Here is a 24,752-nt window from a genome sequence, read left to right on the forward strand (position 1 = left end):
TAATGAACTGTTGCATATCACCCTGAACTCTTGCCTCTTTGGAATACTTCTCCCTTGAATTCTAAACCACAGTAATTGTCTGATTTTTCTCACTTTAGCAGCTTCCTCATTGGCTCATTTATTCGGCAAATATTTATTTGAGCACTTATAATGTGCCTAAAAGTGTTTTAGGTAGGTGTTGGTGATACTGTGGTGAACAAAATATTCCCAGCCTTCATGGATATTAAATTCTGGTGAGAAAAAAAAAATTCTGGTGAGCAGAAAGGAGACAGACATAAATATGTTAAATGTCAGATGGTAGTAAGTGATAACGAAGGTTGTCAAATGACAAAAATAATACAATATAATTTAGCAACAAGTTTGATGTCCTTTATTCAAGGGAAAACAATCCATGGATTGGGGGAGTACAGTGCCTAACAGCAGTGGTACACTATTCCGAGAGAGTCAGGGCAAGAGTTTTATAGAGCATCAGAAGGGGCAACTCAAAAACAGAGCTAAGAGGTCTTTTCTCAGGTAAGATAAACTAGCGAAAGCTGAGGTCTGTGACTGGTCTACATTAGATTTTCTTGGCACTTATGTTTCCCATAAGTGCAGGCTGACTTAGGTTTAGACTTGTGACTTGGACTGGGCCACTGGATCAAGCCCCCATTTTGTGGGTCTTGCCTGACATCAAATTAACTTTAGCAAGGTTAAAAAAGAAAGCAGAATGCTGGTGTGAGGTGGCATTACTATCTTATAAAAGGTGATTGAGGTATACCTTCTAAGCAGGTTGCTCACTGCACACCTCTCCAAGCCATGCACTCTGGTGCAGGGCCATGTTTGCTAGAAGGAAGAAACACCATTTTCTTCAGACTAAGGCATTATTTGCCTTTAAGCCATGTACTTAAAGGATCGTATCCAATAAAAGAGTATCCCTTTTCTAATTTGCACAAAGACTGATAAAATGACACTGAAACAGAGACCTGAAGGACGAAAGAGTAAGCTATGGAGACATGGATGGAGTTCCAAGTAAAGGAAAGATTGAGTGCAAAAGCCTGAGGGTTCAAGGTACAAGCAGGCTAGTGTGGCTGAAACCGAGTGGGTAAAGAAAGCTGAAGATGAAGTTAGAGGAGTAGCTGCAGGTCTGTCATATAAGCCTCTTAGTCCATCCTAAGAACTTTGGTCTCTACTGTGAATGAGATGGGAAGATCAGATGGTCCTGAACAAAGAAATGACATATTCTTGATGTTATAATAGAAGAATTAGGGGGAACGTGGGTGGCTCATTGGTTAAGCATTGGCCTTTGGTTCAGGTCATGGTCCCGGGGTCCTGGGACCCACCTGCATCAGGCTGCCTGCTCAGTGTGAATCTGCTTCTCCCTCCTTCTCTCTCTCTGTCCCTGCCCCTGCTCACACTCTCTCTCTCTCTCTCTCAAATAAAATATATTTTTTAAAGGAATTAGAATACATGAGGGCAGGGATTTTTTGTTAAAGATTTTATTTATTTATGCATGAGAGACACACAGAGAGAGAGAGGGAGGCAGAGACATAGGCAGAGGGAGAAGCAGGTTCCATGCAGGGAGCCTGACGTGGGACTTGATCCTAGGTCTCCAGGATCACGCCCTGGACTGAAGGCAGCACTAAAGCTGAGCCACTGAGGCTGACTGAGGGCAGGGATTTTTTTTTTCCCCCTGATTTATTCACTGCTATATTCCTAGGGCCTGGTACAGTCCTAGCACATAACAAGTACTTAGAATTTTCTTTAGTGGATGAATCGGATTCATCTTAAAAGGATTGCTTTGGTTGCTGTATTGAGACAAGATTCTACAAGGGGGACCAGTTAGGAAACTATTGCAGTCACAAAAGTGAAAGAACAGTGGTTTGGAAGAAGGTTCTGGGTACCACAGTACCACAGTAGGTACCAGATACCAAAGAGATATTGGGAGTAGTGAGTATAAACAGTCCTTTCAAAGAGTTCCCATGTGACGGAAAATGGTACCAAGCTAGAGGAAGACACAAGAACAAAAGAAAAGTCTTCTTTCCTAATGAGAGATATGAAAACATGTATGTATGCTGTTGGGAATGATCCAATTATGAAGGATAATCTGATGAGCTGACGAAACAGTGGAGTAAGAGGAGTGATGCTCTTGTATGTAAGCAAGAGGATGGGATCTATTGCATAAGTAACAGAGAAGAAAAAATTTTAAGTACAAATGCAGGTACCACACCACAGAGATGGTGAGAATATGCAGAAGTTCTGTTTTGATTTCTATTATTTTCTCCATGAAAATAAGGAGCAAAATCATCGACCTAGGAGGAGAGTAAATATTCTCCAAGAAAGTTTGGAGAGCAGAGAACATGTGAAAATAGTCTAAGAAAGTGAATATATTAGGGCAGTGGTTCTCTAAGTGTGGTCCCCAGTCCAGCAGGATCCATATCATTTGGGAAATGGTTAGAAATGTGCATTTGGGGGCCCCGCTGAGTCTACCTGATTCCAGAACTCTGGCAGTGATACCAGAGTTTCAACTGCATTTTATTAACAGGCCCTGGTCATTCTGATGTATATGGAAATCTGAGGATGTATTAGGGAAATATAGTAAGATTCCAAAGCTATATTAAGAATCTACTCACAAAAAAAAAAAAACACACACACAAAAAAAAAAAAAAAAAAAGAATCTACTCACAGGTGGGGCAGGGCAATGTGCCCGGGTGGCTCAGTTGGTTAACTATCCGACACTTGGTTTCTGTTCAGTTCATGGTCTTGGGGTTGGAGATTGAGCCCCACATCAGGCTCTGTACTGGGCATGGAGCCTGCCTGGGATCCTCTCTCTTACTCTTCCTTGACTTTCCCCACGTCCCTCCCTAAAAACAACAAACCACTACTCATGGTGGGACATAGAGGCTTCAGTCATGGAATGAGTAAGTCACAAGAATAAAAGGCCCAGCATAAAGAATACAGTCAGTGATAACTGTAACAGCATAGTATGGTGACAGATGGTGGCTACACTTGTGGTGAGCATCACACAATGTAAACTTGTCAAACCACTGTGTTGTACACTTGAAACTAATTTAACATTGTGTGTCAATTACACTAAGAAAACCCTAAATAAATAAAAGAATATACTCACAGTGAAACTCTGATTGGCTACTTTTCCTCTCTGGTTTTGTTGTAGCTCTCTGCCGGAATTCCAAGTTTGTTTCGTCTCTTGCCTTTTCAGTGTCCTAGTTTCTTCTTCCGTAAAAATGAGAGTATAGTAGCACTAAATTCATGGGGTTGTTGTGATGATTTAATGCACTTGATTTCATGTTAAAAACTATCAAACTACGCATAGCAAACTGTGCAAGTATACTTGGCATATAGCAGACATGAACAAATGTTGAATATCCTAGCTGCCATCTCACACATCTAAATTAAAATAATAGTTGTTCATATTACCTTCTATTTCCAGCTTTTTAAATCATTATTTGAATAGCTCTTTAGAGGTTAATAGGTACTGCTAAGCAAATGCCCATCATGAGCTAAGCACTCTGTATTACAATTTTTACCAGTATTATCTTGCTTAATCTTCTCAGAAATCTATTACATTTTTATAGTTAAAACATTTTCAATAAAATTGTTCAGTTCAAACTCACAGTATTAGCAAATGGCAGAGTTACAGGTTTTTTTTTTATTATTATTTTTTTAAAGATTATTTGAGAGAGAGGGAGAGTGAGAGGACTAGCAGGAAGAGCAGGAGAGAAGCTGGCTCCCCCCTGACCAGGAAACCCCCCACCCCCACCCCCGCCCAATCACAATCCCAGCCAAAGGCCGACACTCAACTGAGTGAGCATCCGGGTGCCCCAGAATTACAGTTTAAATTCACTTTTGTCTAAAGCAATACTGCTGCTCTTTGCCCTGCACTACACTGCCTAACTCATTTTGCAGAGGGTTACTGAAGCTTGCACCCATCTCTTCAATGAATATTTGTTGAAACTGGTGTAATCTAGGTCCTGCGGAAACAATGCTATGCAAGATGAGCACCATATAACCTCCTGGAATTGACGAGCGAATGGATTATCATTTTCTAACCTTAACTTCTACAACGCAATATATGGAACTGAATCTGCTTCTAGATAGCTGTATATGACCTCTCTGAACTTCATTTTCCTCACTCAAAAATAAAGGCATCTGCAAATAATATCACATAAAAATGTCATAAAAAAGTGTTTATATCTCCATTTAAAAAATTATAGGGCAGCCTCCAAGCAGGCTCCACGCAGGGAGCCCGACGCGGGACTCGATCCCCGGACCACGGGGTCACGCCCTGGGCGGAAGGCGGGCGCTAAACCGCTGAGCCACCCAGGGATCCCCTGACTACGTGATTTTAGACAAATTATCCGTTTAGCCTCAATTCTCCTAGTTAAAAAGCGGGTAATCCTGCACTGAACTGTGGTGGGGACTGAACAAGACGCAGGACACGAGAGGGCGCTCCATAAACACTGATCCTCGCACCCCAGGACACTTTTTTTTTTTTTTAAATCACTTAAGTAATCTGTACACCCACATGGGGCTGGAGCTCAGAACCCAAGATCAAGTCCCACGCTCCTTTGAGCTAGCCAGGCGCCCCCACTGCCCCCTCTCCCCCCCTTTTTTTTTAAGCCCAGGTGATCCACAAAGCCCAGAACGGAGCTGGCTCGCTTCAGCTGTCGTCTGACCCTGGTCCGCCGAAAGCTTAACAAGATCCCGCCGCCGCTCCCGGAGTGACGCTCCCTCTTCTCTGGATCGTGGGAACCTAAGCAAGGTCCCGCCAGGACCCGAGCCGTCCTCCCGAGACACGCAGCCCAACCTTTCCCGCCCTTCCTGCAGAGGCGCCTGGGGATGACGTCACACCCACTTCCGTTTCCCAAACGGCCTCCTCGGCCTTTCCAGGGCCGCTCTAGGCCGCCGCCTCCGAAGCTCAATGGTGGCTGGGCGGGGCCGTGACGTCCTTGGCGTGGCTGCAGGGGAGGCCGCGGCGGGGAAAATGGCGGACGGGAAGGCGGGAGAGGAGAAGCCCGAGAAACCGCAGCGAGCTGGAGCCGCCGGAGGTGAACACAACCCCAGCGTCGCGGGCTGCGTGGGGTGCTCTGGGCCTCTGTTTGGGCTCCCCGGGGTGGGCGGTAGGATGGGGGCGAGCACGGGCGGGTCTGGCGCTCGCCCGGCCAGGTGCTGGGCCCAGACGACACCCGGGCACGCCCGGCGCGGCCCGCCGGGATCCGGGCCCACCTCGCCTCCTTGCCGGGGCAGAGCCGGCCGCTGTTCGTCCCCTGCCGGCCCCCGCGGAGGCCCTGCTTCCGAGGAGGAGGGACGGGGGTGCCAGGAGGGGGCTCGGGCTCGGGGTGGGACCCGGAGCGGCCGCGCGGGAGCCGCCGCCGCACCGCAGACGATAGCGCACGGCTCCGCGCGCCCGGGCCGCGTCCCGGCCCCCGCAGTCCGTTCGCTTCTCCCTGTCGGCCCGGAGGTGGAGCGGCCCCGGCCTCCCCCCGCGAGCTCCGGGCCGGTCCCACCGTGTGGCGGGGCGGGGCGGCGCGGCGGGGAGACGGACCTTTGCCGCCCGCCGGTGGCCGCCGCGGGCCTAGGGCTAGGGTTTCACCGCCGTCCCCGAGTTAGGCTCGGCCGCCAGCTGCGGGGCCGAGGTCGGGCGGCTCCACCGGCGCGTGGCGCGTTCTGTGGCAGCGCCCCCGCCTGCCCCCGCCTGCCCCCGCCTGGTCCCCGAGCGCGGGGGCAGCGTCTCTCCAGGCCCCCGCCCCCCTTTGTCGTAGCGAGGCGGGTACCTCAGCACGTGCGGCGCGGTCAGGACATCCTTAGAAACGTTTTCCCTTCCGTTCTGACGCCCTCCCATCTTACCCCTCAAGTATTTAGTTTGAGAAAACACGGAAGATGAGTAGCCTGCGAAGGCCGGCAGGAGGACGTCACTAGCCTGACGTGTAGGGGTGGACTGCCTTGGCCGCAAAAACTGAGGAAAGCGCAGTGTTCTGGCCTCACTAAACAGCGACTGAAACCATGTGGGACTATCTCATAAGGCCCCCCCTCCCCCGTCCCCCCAAACATCGTCTTGGAAATCATCGAGTAAAATCGCATATTTTTTTAAAAAATGAGTAGTTTGAGGAAAAACAAAGATGTGTAACCTAAAGAATCTTAACTGGCTTTTAGACAGCCTTTTAACTTTGGAGAGTAGCTTATTAAGCGTCCCGAGAGCATGTGTGGCTGTGTTGCCCACACGCACCTTAAGTGTCAGCGTAACTGGGCTGTGGAATGTATCCCCCCCCCCCCCCCGCGAGGGGTAATTAGATGTGTAGTGGGAATGTTGGTGTTTCCATCGTAGCCTGTTTTTGTATGTGGGGTGGTAGGTACACAATTAACTGGGGTGATTGGGATCAAAGATTATGGTATCCCTGTGGGTGATTTACCCACCCCTTAGTGACTTCATCATAATTTGCCTTGGATGTGCCTGCCTGTACAAGAAAATCGTAATGTTGCATATAAACCATTATTGAATGTCCAGATATTTTTAATGAATTTGTACAGAGAAATCGTAGCTAAAACATTTAATACCATGGAATCGCTGCATTGCAAATCTTGTGGCAAGTTGGCACTATTGTGAAACACTCTCAAACTTGTCTTAGGGGCTCTTCCCAGCTGATTTTTAGTTCCTGTTGAACAGCCCGATAAGTTGAAACTGTGATTTTTTTTTTTTATAAGTAGTTATGAATGAATTTATATCAGTTAGAGAAGCTAGTTACTTGAACTTGTTCTCACCTTAAAGAGGAGTCTGGTAATGCTACGGATAAGGCTTTGGGCAGATTTTTATTCTTCTTTTGGCTAAAATTTTGTAGCTCCTTGAAATATAAATCTTGAAAAAAAAAAAAGCTGTCCATATCATAATCTTGGTAATCCTGTGCTATTTTAAGTTATCTAAGAACTACTTTAATGAAATCGACATTCGTTATGCCTGCCACTAGGAGGGTCTTGACTATGTTTTCCTATAAGCTGCTCACCAGTCTTTTTGGAGAGGTAACTATGTGCCCTTTTCAGATGAAGCTACCAGAATACAAATGGGTCATGAGGATATACCTTTATAGACTTAAATTTTCTTATTAGGTACTTTTTTTTTTCAGAGTAAGGTGACTTTGTCCTCCAAGGCCCACCTTTCCTCTCCAGCTAATCAGTGGAAAAGGAAAAAAAAAAAAAAAAGCTAGTACCATGTGTACCACGTGTAATTTGATTTCACATTAACTACACACTTTGTTAGCTCAGAATGAATGCAAACTAGATGAAAGTCCCTTTTGTGAAATATTCTGTGGTAAAGCATCTAGTACTTTTATACAATTATATGCATGTTTTGCTATAAATTGTGATTTTCTTATTTTTAAAAACGAATTACCATATTTATTCATTTATTCATTCTTTAAAATGTAAGTCACATGGCTAAAATTTTTCACATTGCTAATCTGTGGTCATCTAAAAATTTTGTTTTTAATGGTCCAAAATATAAAGATCTTCTTAAATAAATTGAAAACTGCAGTTCTTGATTAAAAGCCCCCAAATGCCAAAGTGTAGTACATGTTGTATTTAAAGAAAAACACTTTAATGGACTTAGAAATAAATATTGATATTTAGTGTTATATTTCAAAGTTGACCTTAGGTTGAAATAATTTTCTAATGACCTATATAAAGACTTGTAGAATCTAGTAACAGTTGCGTTGATGATAATATTTGTCCGTCACATTTTTCCATTTTCATTGCTTATTCCATTTGCTTTATTTCCTAAATGTTATGTGTATTTACTACATAATTGTTAGAAGAGGATTACCTAAAGAGAAAATAACAGCTCCAATCCATATGACACATTGAGCCATTTAAGGCTAAGTAAGAGTACTAATTGTACACTCACCTTCTTCCTTCACTCCCTTTCCCCCATCTCTTCATTGAAGAGTGGGTATTTTCTAAAGCTGTTGAGTATTTACAGTTGCTTTAAAAAAAAAAACAAAACTTAAGAGTTAAGTGCAGCCAAACAGTTATTTACTATATTCAAAAATAATTTGTTGGATCTGGAATCAGTCATGTTTAGAAATGACCTGCTGGGGCACCTGGGTGGCTCGGTTGAGTGACTGCCTTAAGCTCAGGTCGTGATCCTAGGGTCCTGGGATGGAGTCCCATGTCAGGTTCTCTGCTCAGTGAGGAGTCTGCTTCTCCTGCTCCCTCTGCTTGTGTTCTCCGTCTCTCTCTCTATCAAATAAATGAAATAAATTCTTAAAAAATAAAAAGGAAATGACCTGCTAGGCATAGTATGTTTCATCTCCAATGTGGACATGAGATGTGGGTGGTCTTAATAGTTTGCCTCTTAAGGTGACGAGAAAGCAAATGTGAATAAAACTGAGTTGCTGCCAGTTGATTCCTTAATTAGTGGCAGTTTTCCCAACTCTGTTCATGCTACCTTTTCTATAGCAGTGTCTATAGAAATCTTCCCTATAGCATCATGGGATTGGACAGTTAATATTGTGTTCCATATGTTATCACATACTAGTTCAGCCAGTTGTCACACTTAATGGCATTAATATTATAGTAAGATTTATGTTTTTCACTTTGTTTTATACTTATGCTTTAGTTTTTCTAGATCTTTGTTCAGAATTATTTTCTGGGTAAAAGACCTAGAATTAAGAAAACATAGGTTTTATAAGAACTAGAAGTCTTGACTAATTATGTGTAGCTCTTGGGTCACATTTCAAAGAGCAGAATATAGTGCAGTCAAGACTAAATGTTCTTTATGCTGTTTGGTGTTTTTTGGAGTTTGTGTTTGTACAGAATTTGTGCCTTAGTGTATAGATTATGCAAACTCAGTGCATTTTCTGTATGTTCCCATATGTAGAGACTACAGTTCAGTTTTAGCTGTTAGTCAAAAAGAAATAGTATCACTGTTTGGGTTCTACAGTAAAATTCATACTTGATTAAAACTGAACAGAATGCAGAATAAAATTTAGAATGATGCTTTTAGTTATAAATTTAGGCTTTGAAAAAATTAATGTTGGCATAATAGTTTCTTTTTTTAGAAATTCTAAATTGATGTTTTTCTTTAAAGATTTGTTTATATGAGAGTGAGCGAGCATGGGGGTTGTGCAGAGGGAGAAGCTGACGCTACTGAGTGGGGAGCCTGATGCGCGGCTCCATCCTAGGACCCCAGCTGGAGTCATGACCTGAGCTGAAGGCAGACGCTTAACTGACTGAGCCACTCAGGCACCCCTAGAAATTCTAAATTGATTTCTGTTATTTCAACCATTGAATATTGATCTTACATTCTTTAGGTGCTTTTATAATTTCATATCTAAATAAGTAAATGGCACCTCCAGCAACCATTTCAGTACTATCTTTGTCTCCTGGAGAAGTCCCAAATCCTAATCCTACTTAGTACCTCCCCTGCATTGTTATTACAACTTTTACCACCTATCCAAAGAGAATAAAGAATTCCTGTTACTTGTGCTCTAAACAAAATCAAATGTTCTGTTCAAAGTGCTTATTAATCTAGAGACCTCATCATTCCAAAATTATACAGATTGAGAGCTGTAGTCTCTGGATTTTTTACTCTGTTACTTGTCCATTTATTTGTGTTTGATTTTCTGCTTTTCCTGCATTCTAGTTGTATGTCCTGTTTTTTTTTTTTAAACTGTTGTCAGGGCTATCACTTAGAGCATCTTCTCTCCCTAAGTAAACTATCTAGTGTAGCAGAAAACATTCTACAGGGTGAAAATGGGGGGAAGAAAGTAAAATTTTTAATTATCAACTAGACTACTTCTAAAATAACCTGTGTAAAGAACCAAAGATAGTCAAGATGCAAACGTATTTCTTCACTGATTGATACAAACACAAGGTTATTGAGAGCCATCCTGCATTCCAAATCTACATATGTTATGGCTTCTACTGTTTGAAATTATAATTAGCTCATCTTTTTTTCCACAAGAATAAGTCAGGTGTAAACCTAAGTATGATTGTTATAATAGGTGATAACCAAGCGTTTGGAGTAGAATTAAATTATATAAGGGGATGACTTGACATCTTCCTTGAGTTTCCTTTTCAACTCTAAAAATTGTGTGAGAGGTACTTGAGGAACACATCACTCAAGAAAGTTACTCCAGGCTGTATTAACATTGTAGTTCTTGTAATACACACAACTAGGTATTTTGTGTAACTAGTAGTACATAATTGAAGAATGCCAGAATTTATTTATCAAATGTATTATCCTGTGTTGTGACCAATTGCTCCCAAACTAGTTTGTATAGAAGCACTTATAGACCTTAATTTCTAAGAAGCAGAACCCCCACAAATGATTAGATTATTATATGACTTACATAATAGTGTTTAGTTGAAGGGTCTTAACATTTTGTGAACTCTGTGTTTATAATTTTAAATTGCTCTGTATTTTATGCTAGTTAATTCATGGGAGCCTCTTCTACTGCCACACAATCTCAGTTCCTGCTGTATACTCTAACAAACAGTGGAAGAGACTGTTGGGTCAGTAGGTGACAACTGCAGAGGTATCTTCCTTATAACGATGCTTTTTGAGGTTGCTGCTCCCATCAATCTGCTCAGTAAAAATAGCTCATCTTGGTAAGTTGTTTCGACTTCACCAGGACCTGAAGAAGAAGCAGAAAAACCTGTGAAAACTAAGACTGTTTCTTCCAGTAATGGAGGGGAAAGTTCCAGTCGCAGCGCTGAGAAGCGATCAGCTGAAGAAGAAGCTGCAGACCTCCCAACAAAGCCTACAAAGATCTCCAAGTTTGGATTTGCCATAGGTAGTCAGACGACAAAGAAAGCCTCAGCCATATCCATCAAACTTGGATCAAGTGTGAGTTGTTATTTTATCTATATGATGTTTATAATGGGTCTTAAAAATTTGTTTCAGAAACCTGCTTTTACGAGATTATGGTAAATTGAGTCTGAAAAGGTATATTCGTGTGTGAACTTACGTGAAGTATTTAAGAAGTTTTTAGCTCTGCATTCAAGAATGGTGTGGGCAAGTTATAACTCAAAGCTTTTTAAAAGTTTGGAGTATGAGAAGGAGCAACTATTCTAAAGAGTATATGGTTTATGAAGTAACAGCTTAGAATTTTTCCAAGTTGAGCAAAAACCTCTCAAAAATATTTTCAGAAATAAATTCACTTATTTTCCTTGTATTTCAATTCCAGTAATATAAAAAGTAACGTCTATAGAAATCAGTGCTAGTGAGGTATTCTTTGATAAGAGCTTCCTGGTTACTTTGGAGCTACAAATGGACATTGAGCTCTGTATATCCTATCACAGATCAACTTTAAATACAAAGCTTGAATTAATAATCATTAACCATGGAGTATCTGACAAGTTTTGAGGTATTAGATTGAAACTTACAAAGTTTTGGTATTTGACTATTTCTGACCTATAAAAGTGGCAGTTTCATATTCTTCAACCACATAGATCTTTAAGGAAAAAAATGTTACTTAAGTAGTATGTTACTGTTAACTTTAGAAAGTAGTTTATATTCTTGTCTAAAAGAGCAATCCTAAAATTATTAGGATTATGGCTTTTGAGTAGTTTATTCATATCTGTTCTGTGAAAATTAATGTTTCTTTGCCAGATGCATTTAGCTTTATTTTTGTGTAAGATGTTCATTTAGAGATCTTAAAAGTGTGATATGGATCAGGCTCCTACTAGAGGCAGTATGTTTGAGTTACCCTACTCCCACTCTGTGTTTTTTTGCCTTTTTCTTTTTTCCTTTTTTCAAAAAATTCTTTCTGAACAAATGACATTCAGCTTGTAATTTCATTACTTCATGATTTTCTTCCTGTTTGAGCCGATTCTTTTTGTTCGGTCTTTTTTTGTAAAGTTGCATAGACTAACTGCATAAACATTTGTGGGTTTTTTTGATAGTCATTAAACATGTATTCTAATGTGCACTTCCATATAGATGTTACTCTTGAAAATAGATTTTACTGTGGTCGGCACACCCCTAAATTAGTTATTTAAATCCCTACTTTTTCTAAATCATTAACATGATTTAGTAATTGCTGATCATTTTAGATGGGAGGGTTTTGTTTGAAAAAGGCTATTTATTCAGTAAAACATTTTAATCTTTAAAAAACAAACCTGTTTTTATAAAGTAAACTTTAGTATAAACACAGTCATCTTGAGGACGTGAGATGTAAGGTACAAAAATGTTAAAACTATTGCTTTTGATTATATGATGTGAAAAGATAGTTGATCAACAGGTACTTGTGTCCTATGTTGTCTGTACAACATCAAACACGTGACGTCTTTAAAAGAGTAAAGGATATTTCTGGAGTCTCTGTGCATAGTCTTCAAATTAACATTTCTTATTCCTTCAAAAGCAAACATTTATAAAAAATATTTGTGTTATAGAAGAAAGGGTGGTTCAAAAAAAAAAAAAGAAAGGGTGGTTCATTTTGTTTCAGTAAATCAGAGAATATTTCACTGATGAGGTGATTTGAGTTGCCCTTCACTGTAGACAGGGGGCAAAGGGCATCTCAAAAAGAATTCTGTGCAAAAGTGGTTTATATGTGAAGCCACATGGTACATTCAGGAAATTGTTTGTAGTTGGAAAGTGGTATGCAAATGTAGGGATAGAAAGCTGCCTCAAATGAGACCAGAGAACCGAATCATAAAGGACTTGCATGACATAGTTTGGTTTTATTCCTTAAGTTCTAGCAGAGCTATGAAAGTATGGGAACTTAACCCTTAAGCGGTTTGCATTTTAGAAATATCACTCTGGTACCATTATAGAGGATTAGAGGGAAGGAACACTGATGGTGGGGAGATGGTATTTCTAACAGAAACGTTTAGGCAAGTAATGCCCTAAAGGGACCTTAGATGTCTGTAGTGTGGTAGTTGATGAGAATGCAGAGGGAGATGTAGGTCTGTTAGAGATTTAATCAACAGGACTATAAGAGAATGCAAGTTGAGGAAAAGGTTTTCTGGTTTCATTACTTAGAACACTGTGAAACTAAAATACCCATTGGGGCTCTAAGTGGAGCTATCCAGTAGGCATATGACATCCTGTTTGGGGTAGACATAAGATTCAGTAGTTAAAATTATGGGAGTGAATGGAATTTACTAGGGAAGTATAGAGAAGAAGAGATCCCGAAGGGCAGAATTTTGGGTATCTGCCATTTAAGGTGGGGAACAGGAAGAAACAAAGGTAACAAAAGATCAGAGAATTAGAACAACCTCTAAAAAGCAGTGTCAGAGAAGTCAAGTTAGGAGTGTTTCAAAAAGTAGCCAGCGTTTAGAGTCAAAAGCAGTGCACTGGTCATTGGTGACCCCATAGAATCATGAGGACTTTATTGTATGTGAATAAGGAGCCATGGGGGAATGAGGGAGGAAGCCGCCTTGCAGTGGATTGAAAGACAGAATGGTTGGTGAGAGGATGAAGATACTGAGGACAACTGATCTCAGAAACTTAGGTTAGATAGAAGAGAAGCATTACAGGCTATAGGGCAGAAAGCTAGCCAGGAGAGAGATGGTCTTGGTGCCTTTTATGTTCTCAAGGCACCCTGCACTGCATTTTTTGTTACTGTGGGAAAATACTACTAATCATTTTCTTTCACATTATCCAGGTACCCCTTAGCTAAATGATACTATAGATCATGACTAGAAAATCTTTTACAGGATGAAAACAAATGGACAATAATTATTAAAGCTACCTGTTGATAACCACGTTTTTAAAAAGAGAAAATGGATTTCTTTAAAGTTTGTTCTGAGTTCCTTACTGTATGTTTCTATGAAAACATAAAATTGAAACTTTGAACTTATTTGTATCATTAAACAAGCCTGTATAAACATTATGTGATACTTTTTAATGTGTTTCTTCTTCAGAAGCCTAAAGAAACTGTTCCAACGCTTGCTCCAAAAACCCTTTCAGTAGCAGCAGCTTTTAACGAAGATGAAGATGTAAGTCGACACCTAGTTTTGTTTATTTTATCTTTTTTCTTTTCTTTTAAGGATTTTATGTATTTATTCATGAGAGACAGAGAGGCAGAGATGTAGGCAGAGGGAGAAGCAGGCTCCTGCTTCTTAATCCCAGGAACCCAGGATCATGACCTGAGCCGAAGGCAGACGGCTCAACCACTGAGCCACCAGGTGCCCCTGTTTATTTTACTTTAACCATTCCTTAAGGAAGGTGTTAATGGCAGATTGTAGTTTGTATCAATGGTACTAGTGAATTTTTTTAAAAATTCTGAATAGGGTTTTTTTTTGTGACACCTGCAAAATCTGGCTGTTTCTATGTTTTATTTGGTTGTAGGATTATTAAAATATTGCCTTTGGGGGCAATAACCTTAAAATATCAAATCAACAGGGGCACCTGGGTGGCTCAGTGTTAAGTGTCTGACTCTTGATGTTGACTCAGGTCTTGATCTCATGGTAATGAGTTTGAGCCCCATGTTGAGCTTTATGCTGGGCAGGGATCTTTTCTTTCTCTTCCTCTTCCTCTTCCTCTTCCTCTTCTCTTTCATTCGAGACTCAAAGAGGCAGAGACACAGGCAGAGGAAGAAGCAGGCATGATGTGGGACTCGATCTTCGGACCCCAGGATCACGCCCTGGGCTGAAGGCAGGTGCCAGTGGTGAGCCACCTAGGGATCCCCGTGGAGCCTACTTTAAAAAAGAATCAAATAAATAAATGCTTATTATGAGTAATATTAATACAGGTACGTGCTAGGAAATATGTAGAATCCAAAAAAAGAAAAATTTAATGTTACTGTCTAGTAATTTTGTAGTTGGAGTCTTCAGTGATGAGATACCGTGCATACATTCAACTTAAAAAAGGCAGGTGTGATGCTTTCTTCCGGTATCCCCAAGAAGAATAGCTAGTAGTACCGGTGATTCTGCTAGAAGTTCTGTTCGATAAGCACATGTTCCAGAGTGAGCGTGAGTTGCTTACCTGCTGTTCTCTTAGGCAGTCTTAGTTCCCTCATGCCTCTCACAGTATCATTCTCTTATGCTTTAGAATAGCATGTGATATCAAATTTTAAGCATCATTTTGACTTTTTTTCTTTGGTCTCTGGCTTTAGAAACTAACCCCCCACTTAAAATGTGACCCCATTTTTTTTTTTTTTAAGATTTTATTTATTCATGAGAGACACAGAGAGGCGCACAGACACAGGCAGAGGGAGAAGCAGGCTCCATGCAGGGAGCCTGATGTGGGACTTGATCCCAGGTCTCCAGGACCACACCCTGGGCTGAAGGTGGCGTTAAACTGCTGAGCCACCCGGGCTGCCCAAATGTGACCCCATTGTATAACAATTAAATGTTAACAGTACATGAATAATTGCTCCAAGAAGCAGTATGGATAAAAATTATTCATTCAGAGGAGCGTACTGTGTGCTGAAATAATTTGGAAAAATAAATAAGAGAAGAAATAGGAGTTGGATGCCAAAACATTCGGCCAAGTTTTGACAAACCAAGGAGTACTTTTATAAACTAAGACAAGTAGTAAATACTTAGCAGGTGCATTTGATTGGAGTGGCGATTTCAGTAGAGAAGTTTGGGCAAGGATGAATATGGAATGTTCGGAGTCCAAATCGATAGGTAAAGAATTACTATGGTTATCACTTTCTATATGCTAGGCACAATGAGATTCCAAAGATTAATCAGATATGTTCCTCTAGAAATTCAGTCTAGCAGGGTATAAAAGAGTACAAAATAAGGGATCCCTGGGTGGCTCAGCGGTTTAGCACCTGCCTTTGGCCCAGGGCAAGATCCTGGAGTCCCAGGATCGAGTCCCATGTCGGGCTCCATGCATGGAGCCTGCTTCTCCCTCTGCCTGTGTCTCTGCCTCTCTCTGTGTTTCTCATGAATAAATAAATAAAATCTTTAAAAAAAAAAGGTACAAAACAAAAATTTGAAGACATGAAGTGATGTGGAAATTTGAGGCAGGAAGAGAAGCCAAATAACCAGATGTAGCAGCATAGAAGCAGTCCCATGACCACTGGACTGGTAATGGGAAGGCCTGGATTCTTTTCTTCTTGTTCAGTTACTGGTAGAAAGCCTCTGAATAAATCACTTTACCTTTTTTGGAGCCTTAGTTTTTCAGCTATAAAGTGAAGGCTCGGTTTATTTATTTTTATTTAATTTTTGAGATTTATGTATTTACTTGAGAGAGAGTGCATGCTCCTGCACATGGGGGAGGGCAAGGGGGAGCTGGAGAGTCTTAAGCAGACTCTACACTGAGTGCAGAGCCCCACGTGGGGCTCCATTTCAGGGCCCTGAGATCACAACCTGAGCTGAAACCAAGAAGTTGAATGCTTAACCGACTATGCCACCCAGGTGCCCCAGTGAAGGTTCAGCTTAAATCATTTATTTTTAAATATTTCTCAGAGTTCTGGGATTCTGTGGAAACGTCTCAGGAGCTACTGTGGTATTAGGTGGTCCCTAATAAGCAGGACTCTGATCTCTTGCCCTCTTTTCACTTGTAGCTATTCTTTAATCTGTTTTATACTTAGGGGCCCAAGTAAGATTTCATTGAGAAAAATATTTCATTCATCCTCTCAAAAAAAGTTTGAGAAGTTACTAATCTAATAATAATTAATATTTTCTGTCATCTCTGATATTCTTAAAAGATGAGGTAGCTTTTTGGGGAGTACAGAATGTATGGGGGAAAGAGTATAGTAAGAAGGGAACAGCATGAGCACAATTCAGCTGGAACTGCTAAGCTCCTACATGATAGTAATAGTTTGCTTTGAATGCCTAACAATTTGGAAACCTTTTCATGGTAACTTTATTTTATCCTCCATATAGTCCTGTGAATTGTGTGATTTAGTTATTCTTGTTTTGAAAATGGAGAAACTGACAAGTTAATGATGATAAAGGATATAAACTTTAATTTGTCTCTTAGATAAAAGGCTGTGCGTCTAAAATCTTCATCTTGTTTTCCCTTTTTTTGCAGAAGATAGTTAAGTAATCTTGGATATGTATCTGAGCCTGAAGTATGTTGGACAAGGAGGACATCTGTTTAATTAATTTTGAAATTTAAAAATATATTTTTAGTAATGTCTTTAGTCTCTTTTAATTTGGACAATTCCCGGGTCTTTCTGTTTATGGCATTAACATTTTTGAAGAGTTGAGGCCAGTTATTTTGTAAAATGTCCCTTACTTTGAATTTGTATGATGTTTCCTCATGATTAGATTTGTGTTACTTACTTTGGCAGGAATACCACAGAAATGATGCCAAGTTCTTAATGCATCATATCAGGGAGTGTATGTTGTCAGTATGGCCCATTACTGACAGTGTTAACTTGGATCATTTGATTAAAGTGATACCTGCCAGATTTCTCTACTTTTCAAATTATTATTTTACCTTTTGTAATTAAAATTTATCTGTAGGGGTATGCTTGAAGAATATTTAGGGTGTGCCTGGCTGGCTCAGTCATTAGAGCAAGAGACTCTTGATCCCATGTTGGGTATGGAGCCTACTTAAAATTAAAAAATAGGGGATCCCTGGGTTGCTCAGTGGTTGAGCTTCTGCCTTTGGCCCAGGGTGTGATCCTGGAATCCCAGGATCAAGTCCCACATCAGGCTTCCTGCATGGAGTCTGCTTCTCCCTCTGCCTGTGTCTCTGCCTCTCTCTCTGTGTCTCTCATGAATAAATAAAAATAAAATCTTTTAAAAACTAAAAATTAAAAAATAAAAAAAATTAAAATTTATGGGTTCCAGTCAGTAGAACATGCTGGGGTTCTAAGTTCAAGCCCCAAGTTGAGTGTAGAGATTACTTAAAAATAAAATCTTTAATAAAAGATAAAAAGAATACATGAAAATGTGTAATTTAGGGGCACCCGGGTGGCTCAGTGGCTGGGCATCTGCCTTAGTCTCAAGGTGTGATCCCAAGGTCCGGGATAGGGATGGAGTCCCACATTGTGCTCCCCACAGGGAGCCTGTTTCTCCCTCTGCCTCTTTCTGTGTCTCATGAATAAATATAAAAAATTTTTAAAAGAGTAATAATTTTTTATTTTTTTGAGATAATAATTTTTTAAACACTCTCATGAATGTTAAAATCTCATTGATGATTCCTGCCAGACTCAATTATTATGAATTTTGCCAAATGGTGATTTTTCTCATTGTCCTTATCTCTTTTATATTTATTGTCTCTTACTGTAAGGAAGAACTTTATTTATGTAAGTGTAGGCTCATGGATTCTTTATTCAATAGACAATAATGCTCAAATTGTCCCACATTTAACCCGGAGAAACTCCCTTAGGCTAGATCTTGAAGACATTCTTCTAAAAAAGAATATTTAGGGTCTCCTGACTGGCTTATTAGTTGGGAGAGCACGCAACTCTTGATCCTGAGAGTTGTTAGAGCTTACTTTAGAAAGGGGTAGGGGGCACCTGGCTGGTTCAGTCTGTAGATCTTGCACGTGATTCTTGATCTTGGGGTTGTGAGTTAAAGCCCCATGTCAGTTGTGGGGCCTACTTAAAAATTAAAAAGCTGGGCAGCCCCCGTGGCTTAGCAATTTAGCGCCACCTTCAGCCCAGGGCGTGATCCTGGAGTCCTGGGATTGAGTCCCACGTTAGGCTTCCTGCATGGAGCCTCCTTCTCCCTCTACCTGAGTGTCTGTCTCTCTCTGTGTGTCTCTAATGAATAAATAAATAAAATCTTTGAAAAAAAATAAATAAAAGTTAAAGAATTAAAAAGCTCACCAGCAACATTTATACATGAAAACGGATCTAAGGAATATAACTTATCCCATATCTTTTCAACATCTGTAAGTATGGAAAGAATGAACTTTCAAGATATCTTTATAGTAAAGGAGACATTTTTAGAAGGAGCAATACCATAAAGTTGTTAAGAGTCTTTGCTTTGGCATCCATCTGTTTTGCTATTAGCTTTATGACTTTGGACAAAATAACTTTGTTTACCTCACCTTTAAGATGCCATAAATGATAATTACACCCACTTGGTAGGATTGTTAGGCTTTTTTTGTTTTAAAGATTTATTTATTTGAGGGAGAGAGAGCTCTGGCACTTGCGTATGAGCCACCCAGGTACCCCACTAGTCAAGTAAATTTAATAGACCTGTAACGTATCATCCATTTGCTTTTTTTTTTCCTCCAGAGTGAACCAGAGGAAATGCCTCCAGAAGCAAAGATGCGGATGAAGAATATTGGAAGGTATGTAATTCGTTATAAACATTGTAGAGAATGATCTTTTAGTGTTTGGGCTTTTCTTGCATATGGGGCAAAACAATTTTGTTTTGTGAGCTATCAGTGATCTTATTTTCTTTCCTGGTAAGAGAAAATGAATATCTTAAGAAAAAATACTAATTTTAGAGCTTTGAGAAATGTTTATGATTTAAAATTTAAGTTTTTCTAGTATTAAAAAGAAAAGACTTTCTGTCATTGACCTATCATATTATTCTCGCCATTTAATCTTAATTGTATGTGTCCCTTTTTTGTTGGTAATTAAGATGCCAAATACCGAAATAAGACAAGTATTTTAATTTTTAATTTTCCTCCATTGTTTCTGTTGTTATAGACATAATATTAATATGAGGTTAACAGAATGCCCATTTTCTTGTCTTTGTATGCATAAATAGATAACTTAGAGGCTAGTAAGAAAGTTTGGCTTTAAATCAACCCATGGTCTGTCCTCATTTCTACCAAAATATAAACTCGCAAAGAACTAAGTCCATATGCAGGCGTCAGTCTTCAGATTCAAATAGGAGCAGTCCTGGTGACTGCCTGCTTTCCTTTCATACAGGGACCTAAAAGTAAGAAGTACATCTGACCTTGTAACCCAGTCTAAACACTCGCTTTGTTTTATATATTTAAAAATATGTAAAAGATGTAAAACAAATTCATGACACAAATCCATAGTGATACTGAACCTTTCTGTGTGTAGTATATCTTCATATTTTTCTTTTATCTCATTTTTTTATAGATGCTGATGGCAAGCCATCAGTTGATTTCATGACCCTATTTTAATGGGTTTCAAGCAACAGTTTTAAAAACTGTCCTGGTTGCCACCCTTAGCTGTGTGTCAGAATCACCTTAGGTGTTTGTTAAACATGCCGGTCCCTCCTCAGACCTACTGAATTTGAAACTTTAGGACTGGGTCTTATAGAATGGGTATTTTTGAAGAACTCTGTAGGGGCTTGTGATACTCAGCCTGTGTTCATAATAGATACTAAAAAAATATGTTTTGAATGAGTTAAGAACATGGCCCAAAAGGCTTTATTTAACTTTTAAATTTCGTATCTTTTAACACAGGGATACACCAACATCAGCAGGACCAAACTCCTTCAATAAAGGAAAGCATGGTTTTTCTGATAACCAGAAGCTATGGGAGCGAAATATAAAATCTCATCTTGGAAATGTTCATGACCAAGACAATTAAATGATGTGTTTTGAAATTGGGGTGTGGGGTGGGTGTAAAGTTAAAAGGAACAGTTTCCTTTTTTAAAGAATGGTATAAGACTATCTTTGGAGCCGCCTTTTTGTTTTGTTTTGTTTTGTTTTTTAAAGATTGAGTGGTACACTAATAAATGAGAGTTTGAAATTAGAGGTAATTTATGTTTTATATACAGATTTCAAGACATTTGCTAATTTTGTAGTTTCATGTGATTAGTTTCCAAAGGTTACAGATAATAAAAAAAATCAGAAATGGTACCTTTCTAAGAATTGCATATTTTTTTAGACACAACTATTAGCACATTAAGAGGGACGCAAAAAATTATTGTCTATTAAACTGCAAGCAATTAGTCTTAACTCCCTTATTAACCTAAAGTGTCTGGCTCCCAGGAACAGCCTTATAGAGAGGGAGTGTCGTATTGGGAGGAAAATGTTACTGGACTATTGACTGAAAGTATGTTAGATAAAATACAGCTTTTCTTTTTCCTAATGGGCATTTGTTTTGTTTCAAGTCATCATAAACTAGGTATTGCATTGCTATTGGTTGGTACAGATGCTTAGCTCTTTAAAAAATTTTTTAAGAACTTTTATGTAAATTGTTGTGTATTTGAGATAGCCCACTTCACTTTAACGGGTCTTGTCTACCTTCATTAGTCTTCAAAGACCATTTGCTACCAAAGTAAATCAGTATTTTGAATGTGCTTCTCTTGGTTTTTGTTATTAGCTAGTTCCTGTAAGCATTTCCACCAGATCTTGAGGCAAATCATAAGGAAGCTGTTTCTTTTAAAGTACAAACCACCACCAAAAATTTAAATGTACATAATACTTAAATATTTGGCTGTTTTTAATTTTTAAAAGGTAGAAACACCAAAAAAGCAACATTGTGTGAAGATGAAAATGAGAAAGATTCACTTTCTGTAACTTTGTTAAAGCTTACTTTAAGTTACTAACTTGTGAAAGTGAATTTGATTTGAACTTAATGCAACAATTCTTATTTTAGTACAGTAATAACAGTTCATTTGAAGTGTATACATATTAACCAATGGCCTCTCAAAAGCACATTTTAGGTACTGAAGATAAAAAAGAAAATGCATCTTGAAGCATTTTATGGATTCTTTGACCACATATTCGTTGTTAGATCTATGTATTGTAGGATTTTTTTAGAATTTTTGTATATGGATTATTTTTTAATGTGACAGTTAAAACACATCTTTAAAAGCATAGTCCCAGATAAAAGAAACAGAGTATAATGGTTTTTTTGAAAACTCCTGCAATGTTTAATTTGGAGGCAGCTTCAGACTATTTTATTGGTGGTAACTACTCGCTGAGCTCTTTTAATAGGTAATAACTCCAGAGAAGCAGCCTGTATATACTCCTAACACTTTGTTCATTTGCATTTAAGTTTAGAGTAAGCCCCAAGTAAAACAATGGAAATGTATATAGAACTGTTAGTTCTTACATGATTTAATTATATCAAGATACATGAATTTAACTTGCTTTAATGTAGGCAAACTTTCCACTTTGTCCATTTTACTGTTTATGTTAAAATAACATCCCTTTCCTACATAATCTTTTCTTGACTCAAATGAAATATTAACCTAAGGTCAAGATGGGAGAGAAACGACTGAGATGAATGTCTTTACTAAAATACCAATAAATTTGTCAAACTCAATAGTGTTCTTATTTTCTATTCTACATCATTGTCGCTGGGTTTTGTTTTTTGTTTTTTAACAAAAAAGGAGACAAATGATTGTTGCTCTTGCCCAGATCATTGGCCGAAGTAATAGGAGATTTAAAATGAGTATTTTATTTTATTTTATTTTATTTTTAATTTTTTTTTAAATTTTATTTATTTATGATAGGCACACAGTGAGAGAGAGAGAAGCAGAGACACAGGCAGAGGGAGAAGCAGGCTCCATGCACGGGGAGCCCGACGTGGGATTCGATCCCGGGTCTCCAGGATCGCGCCCCGGGCCAAAGGCAGGCGCCAAACCGCTGCGCCACCCAGGGATCCCTAAAATGAGTATTTATTGAAGTCTGCCTAACTTAGCACATAGCATTATGGTATGGTTATCTGGGGTTGGAAAAGACGTCATCCCAATCCTCCCTCTTCTCCGCTGCGAGTGTTGTCTGTCCTGTGCTGTAGAAAATCATGCCGGGGCAGATCTTGGAAAATCCCTAAGTGTTAGAAGATATACAGAGGGGCTGCCATCGGGATCCCTGGGTGGCTCAGCGGTTTAGCGCCACCTTCAGCCCAGGGCATGATCCTGGGGTCCCAGGATCGAGTCCCACATCGGGCTTCCTGCATGGAGCCTGCTTCTCCTTCTGCCTGTGCCTCTGCCTCTCTCTTTCTCTCATAAGTAAAATACTAAAAAAAAGAGTGTCTAACCATCCCTTCGCTCCATGTCATGTGTTTGAAATGTTTATGAGGCTGCTGCCAGTGGTCAGGTCTTAGTAAATAAAAAAATTGAATTACGTTTTGGAATTAAGATTCATTCCAATTTGAATGATTACAAGTGAAGTCTGTGGGTTTTCAAATGTTTCCTTAGCTCTAGTAATCAAGGTTAGCGTGACTCCGTGTGGAAGGATTGTCCAAGTCAACTTTTCTGGTCAAGTGAAGGTAGTTCTTTTGAATTTTCAACTTCATTTTGACAAGATTTCAGACTTACAGAACGCTGTGAAAATATTAGTATTTCCATGTTCTCCAAATGTTACTAACATCGTAAATAACTACAGGACAATTGCCAAAATCAGGGAATTAACATCATTATAATACTTTAATGGATTAATTACCTTGTACTGTTGTACAGAATTTTTTCACATTTCACCATTTGCTCCATTAATGTGTCTCTAAGCCAAGATCCGCTTTGTGATCCCACATGGTGTAGTTGTCTCTCTTCAGTCGTGTAATCTGGGACCCGTCAGTGTTAAAACTTCCAATACCAGACCTACACCACAGAGTTCGCTCTCGTCTTCGTATATTTGAAACTTTTATCCAACAGTAAGAAATCTGACTTTGACCATCTGTAATATGCTGACTTTTATTTGCTCAGTCTCTAAAATACACATAAAAGTACTTTCAGAATTACTAATCCATATATCTACCAGCGAAAACAGCCTGCCAACCTGTGCAGTGGTCGCGTGTAGTTCTTTTTTTTTAAGTCTTACCAGTGCGTAATCAATACTGTTTTACAAAGTAACCTGGGGTAATTCTTTGCTCCTCCTTTTAGTATGGTTCTGCTGCTTATCTGTAATGAAACTAGTTAACTTGTTTCTTTCATAATGCTGTGCACTCTTTGTTAATTTGTTTCTTTTTGGTATGTAAAATATTAGCACAGTTCCAAAAGTTAGAACTATACAAAAGTGTCACTACTTGTCCTCTCTAGCTCGTTCTTTCTCCTGCCTTCCTATCCTGTTCGCACCTGCCCCTTGTAGGTAATCTGTCTTTGGTGTCTGTTTTATCCTTCCTACATCTCCTTTGAATTAGTAGATGAGTGGTTATTTCCCTTTTTTTCCTTACGTGATATGTAGCATGTTACAGTTCATTCTTTTATATTTTGGTATTTTTTCCCCAACTTTACAGTGTACCCAGGAAACTATACCAGTTCATGGACCTCTTACTCCAAAAGCATTTTTAACAGCTATATAGTGGAATATACTGTAGTTTATGCAATTACTCTTCCCTGTGTGGGCATTTAGGTCATTTCCAATATTTTGCCATTACAGTGCTATAATTGAATAGCCTTGTGCATGGTATTTTCATATTGCTGCGATGTAGCTTCCTGCAGGTAAATACCAGAAATAGGATTGCTGAGTCAAAATATAAGTGTATATGTACTTTTGTTAGGTTTTTGCCAAATTCTCCTCCAAAAGGGTTGTACCATTTGTTTTCCCACCAGAAATGTATGAGAGCGCCTCCTTTTCACAGCCTTGCCAATAGGTTATGTCATACTTTTTAACTTTTGCCAAATCTGATAGGTAAAAAAATGGTATTTCAGATTCGTTTTAATTTGCATCTCCAGTTATGAATGAGGTCGGGTATCTTCTATATTTAAAGGCCATCTGGATATCTTTGTGAACAGTCTGTTCAGGTCATTCCTATTTTACTATGATTTTTTGGTCCTTTCTCAAATTTTAAGAATTCTTTGTATACTTTTTATCTTTGATGTGTTATATAGTTTTCCCGACTAATTGTCTATTGGCTTTGACTTTGGTGGTTTTTTGCAATGCAGAAAGCTTCCACTTTTTATGTAGTAAAATCTGTTAATTTTTTTTTTTTTAAGATTTTATTTATTCATGAGAGACAGAGAGAGGCAGAGACACAGGCAGAGGGAGAAGCAGGCTCCACGCAGGGAACCCGACGTGGGAC

The 24,752-nt window shown here is 39.4% G+C and overlaps 1 protein-coding gene across 2 annotated transcripts; it reads left to right on the top strand.

The window, feature by feature from the left end:
• Positions 1–4,893: 4,893 nt before the first annotated feature.
• PCNP (PEST proteolytic signal containing nuclear protein) lies at positions 4,894–22,055 on the top strand. 2 transcript variants are annotated; one of them, XM_025989974.2, is made up of 5 exons: positions 4,894–5,045; positions 10,623–10,837; positions 13,858–13,932; positions 19,089–19,144; positions 20,243–22,055. In XM_025989974.2, the coding sequence occupies exons 1-5, from the start codon at positions 4,919–4,921 to the stop codon at positions 20,367–20,369; spliced, it is 600 nt and encodes a 199-aa protein (XP_025845759.2). In that variant the 5' UTR covers positions 4,894–4,918; the 3' UTR covers positions 20,370–22,055. The 2 variants fall into 2 exon arrangements, with proteins under 2 accessions (XP_025845759.2, XP_025845760.2); XM_025989975.2 differs by lacking the exon at positions 4,894–5,045 and adding an exon at positions 10,495–10,599 and having other exon boundaries at positions 10,675–10,837.
• The last annotated feature ends 2,697 nt before the right edge of the window (positions 22,056–24,752 follow it).

This window comes from Vulpes vulpes, chromosome 1 (genome assembly GCF_048418805.1).
Source record: "Vulpes vulpes isolate BD-2025 chromosome 1, VulVul3, whole genome shotgun sequence".
In the NCBI taxonomy this organism is placed as follows: domain Eukaryota; kingdom Metazoa; phylum Chordata; class Mammalia; order Carnivora; family Canidae; genus Vulpes; species Vulpes vulpes.

Coding starts and splice junctions, on each gene's coding strand:
- PCNP (XM_025989974.2), top strand. CDS start 4,919: ATGGTGGCTGGGCGGGGCCGTGACGTCCTTGGCGTGGCTGCAGGGGAG. Junction 5,046..10,622: donor GCGAGCTGGAGCCGCCGGAG/GTGAACACAACC, acceptor CGACTTCACCAG/GACCTGAAGAAGAAGCAGAA. Junction 10,838..13,857: donor CCATCAAACTTGGATCAAGT/GTGAGTTGTTAT, acceptor TTTCTTCTTCAG/AAGCCTAAAGAAACTGTTCC.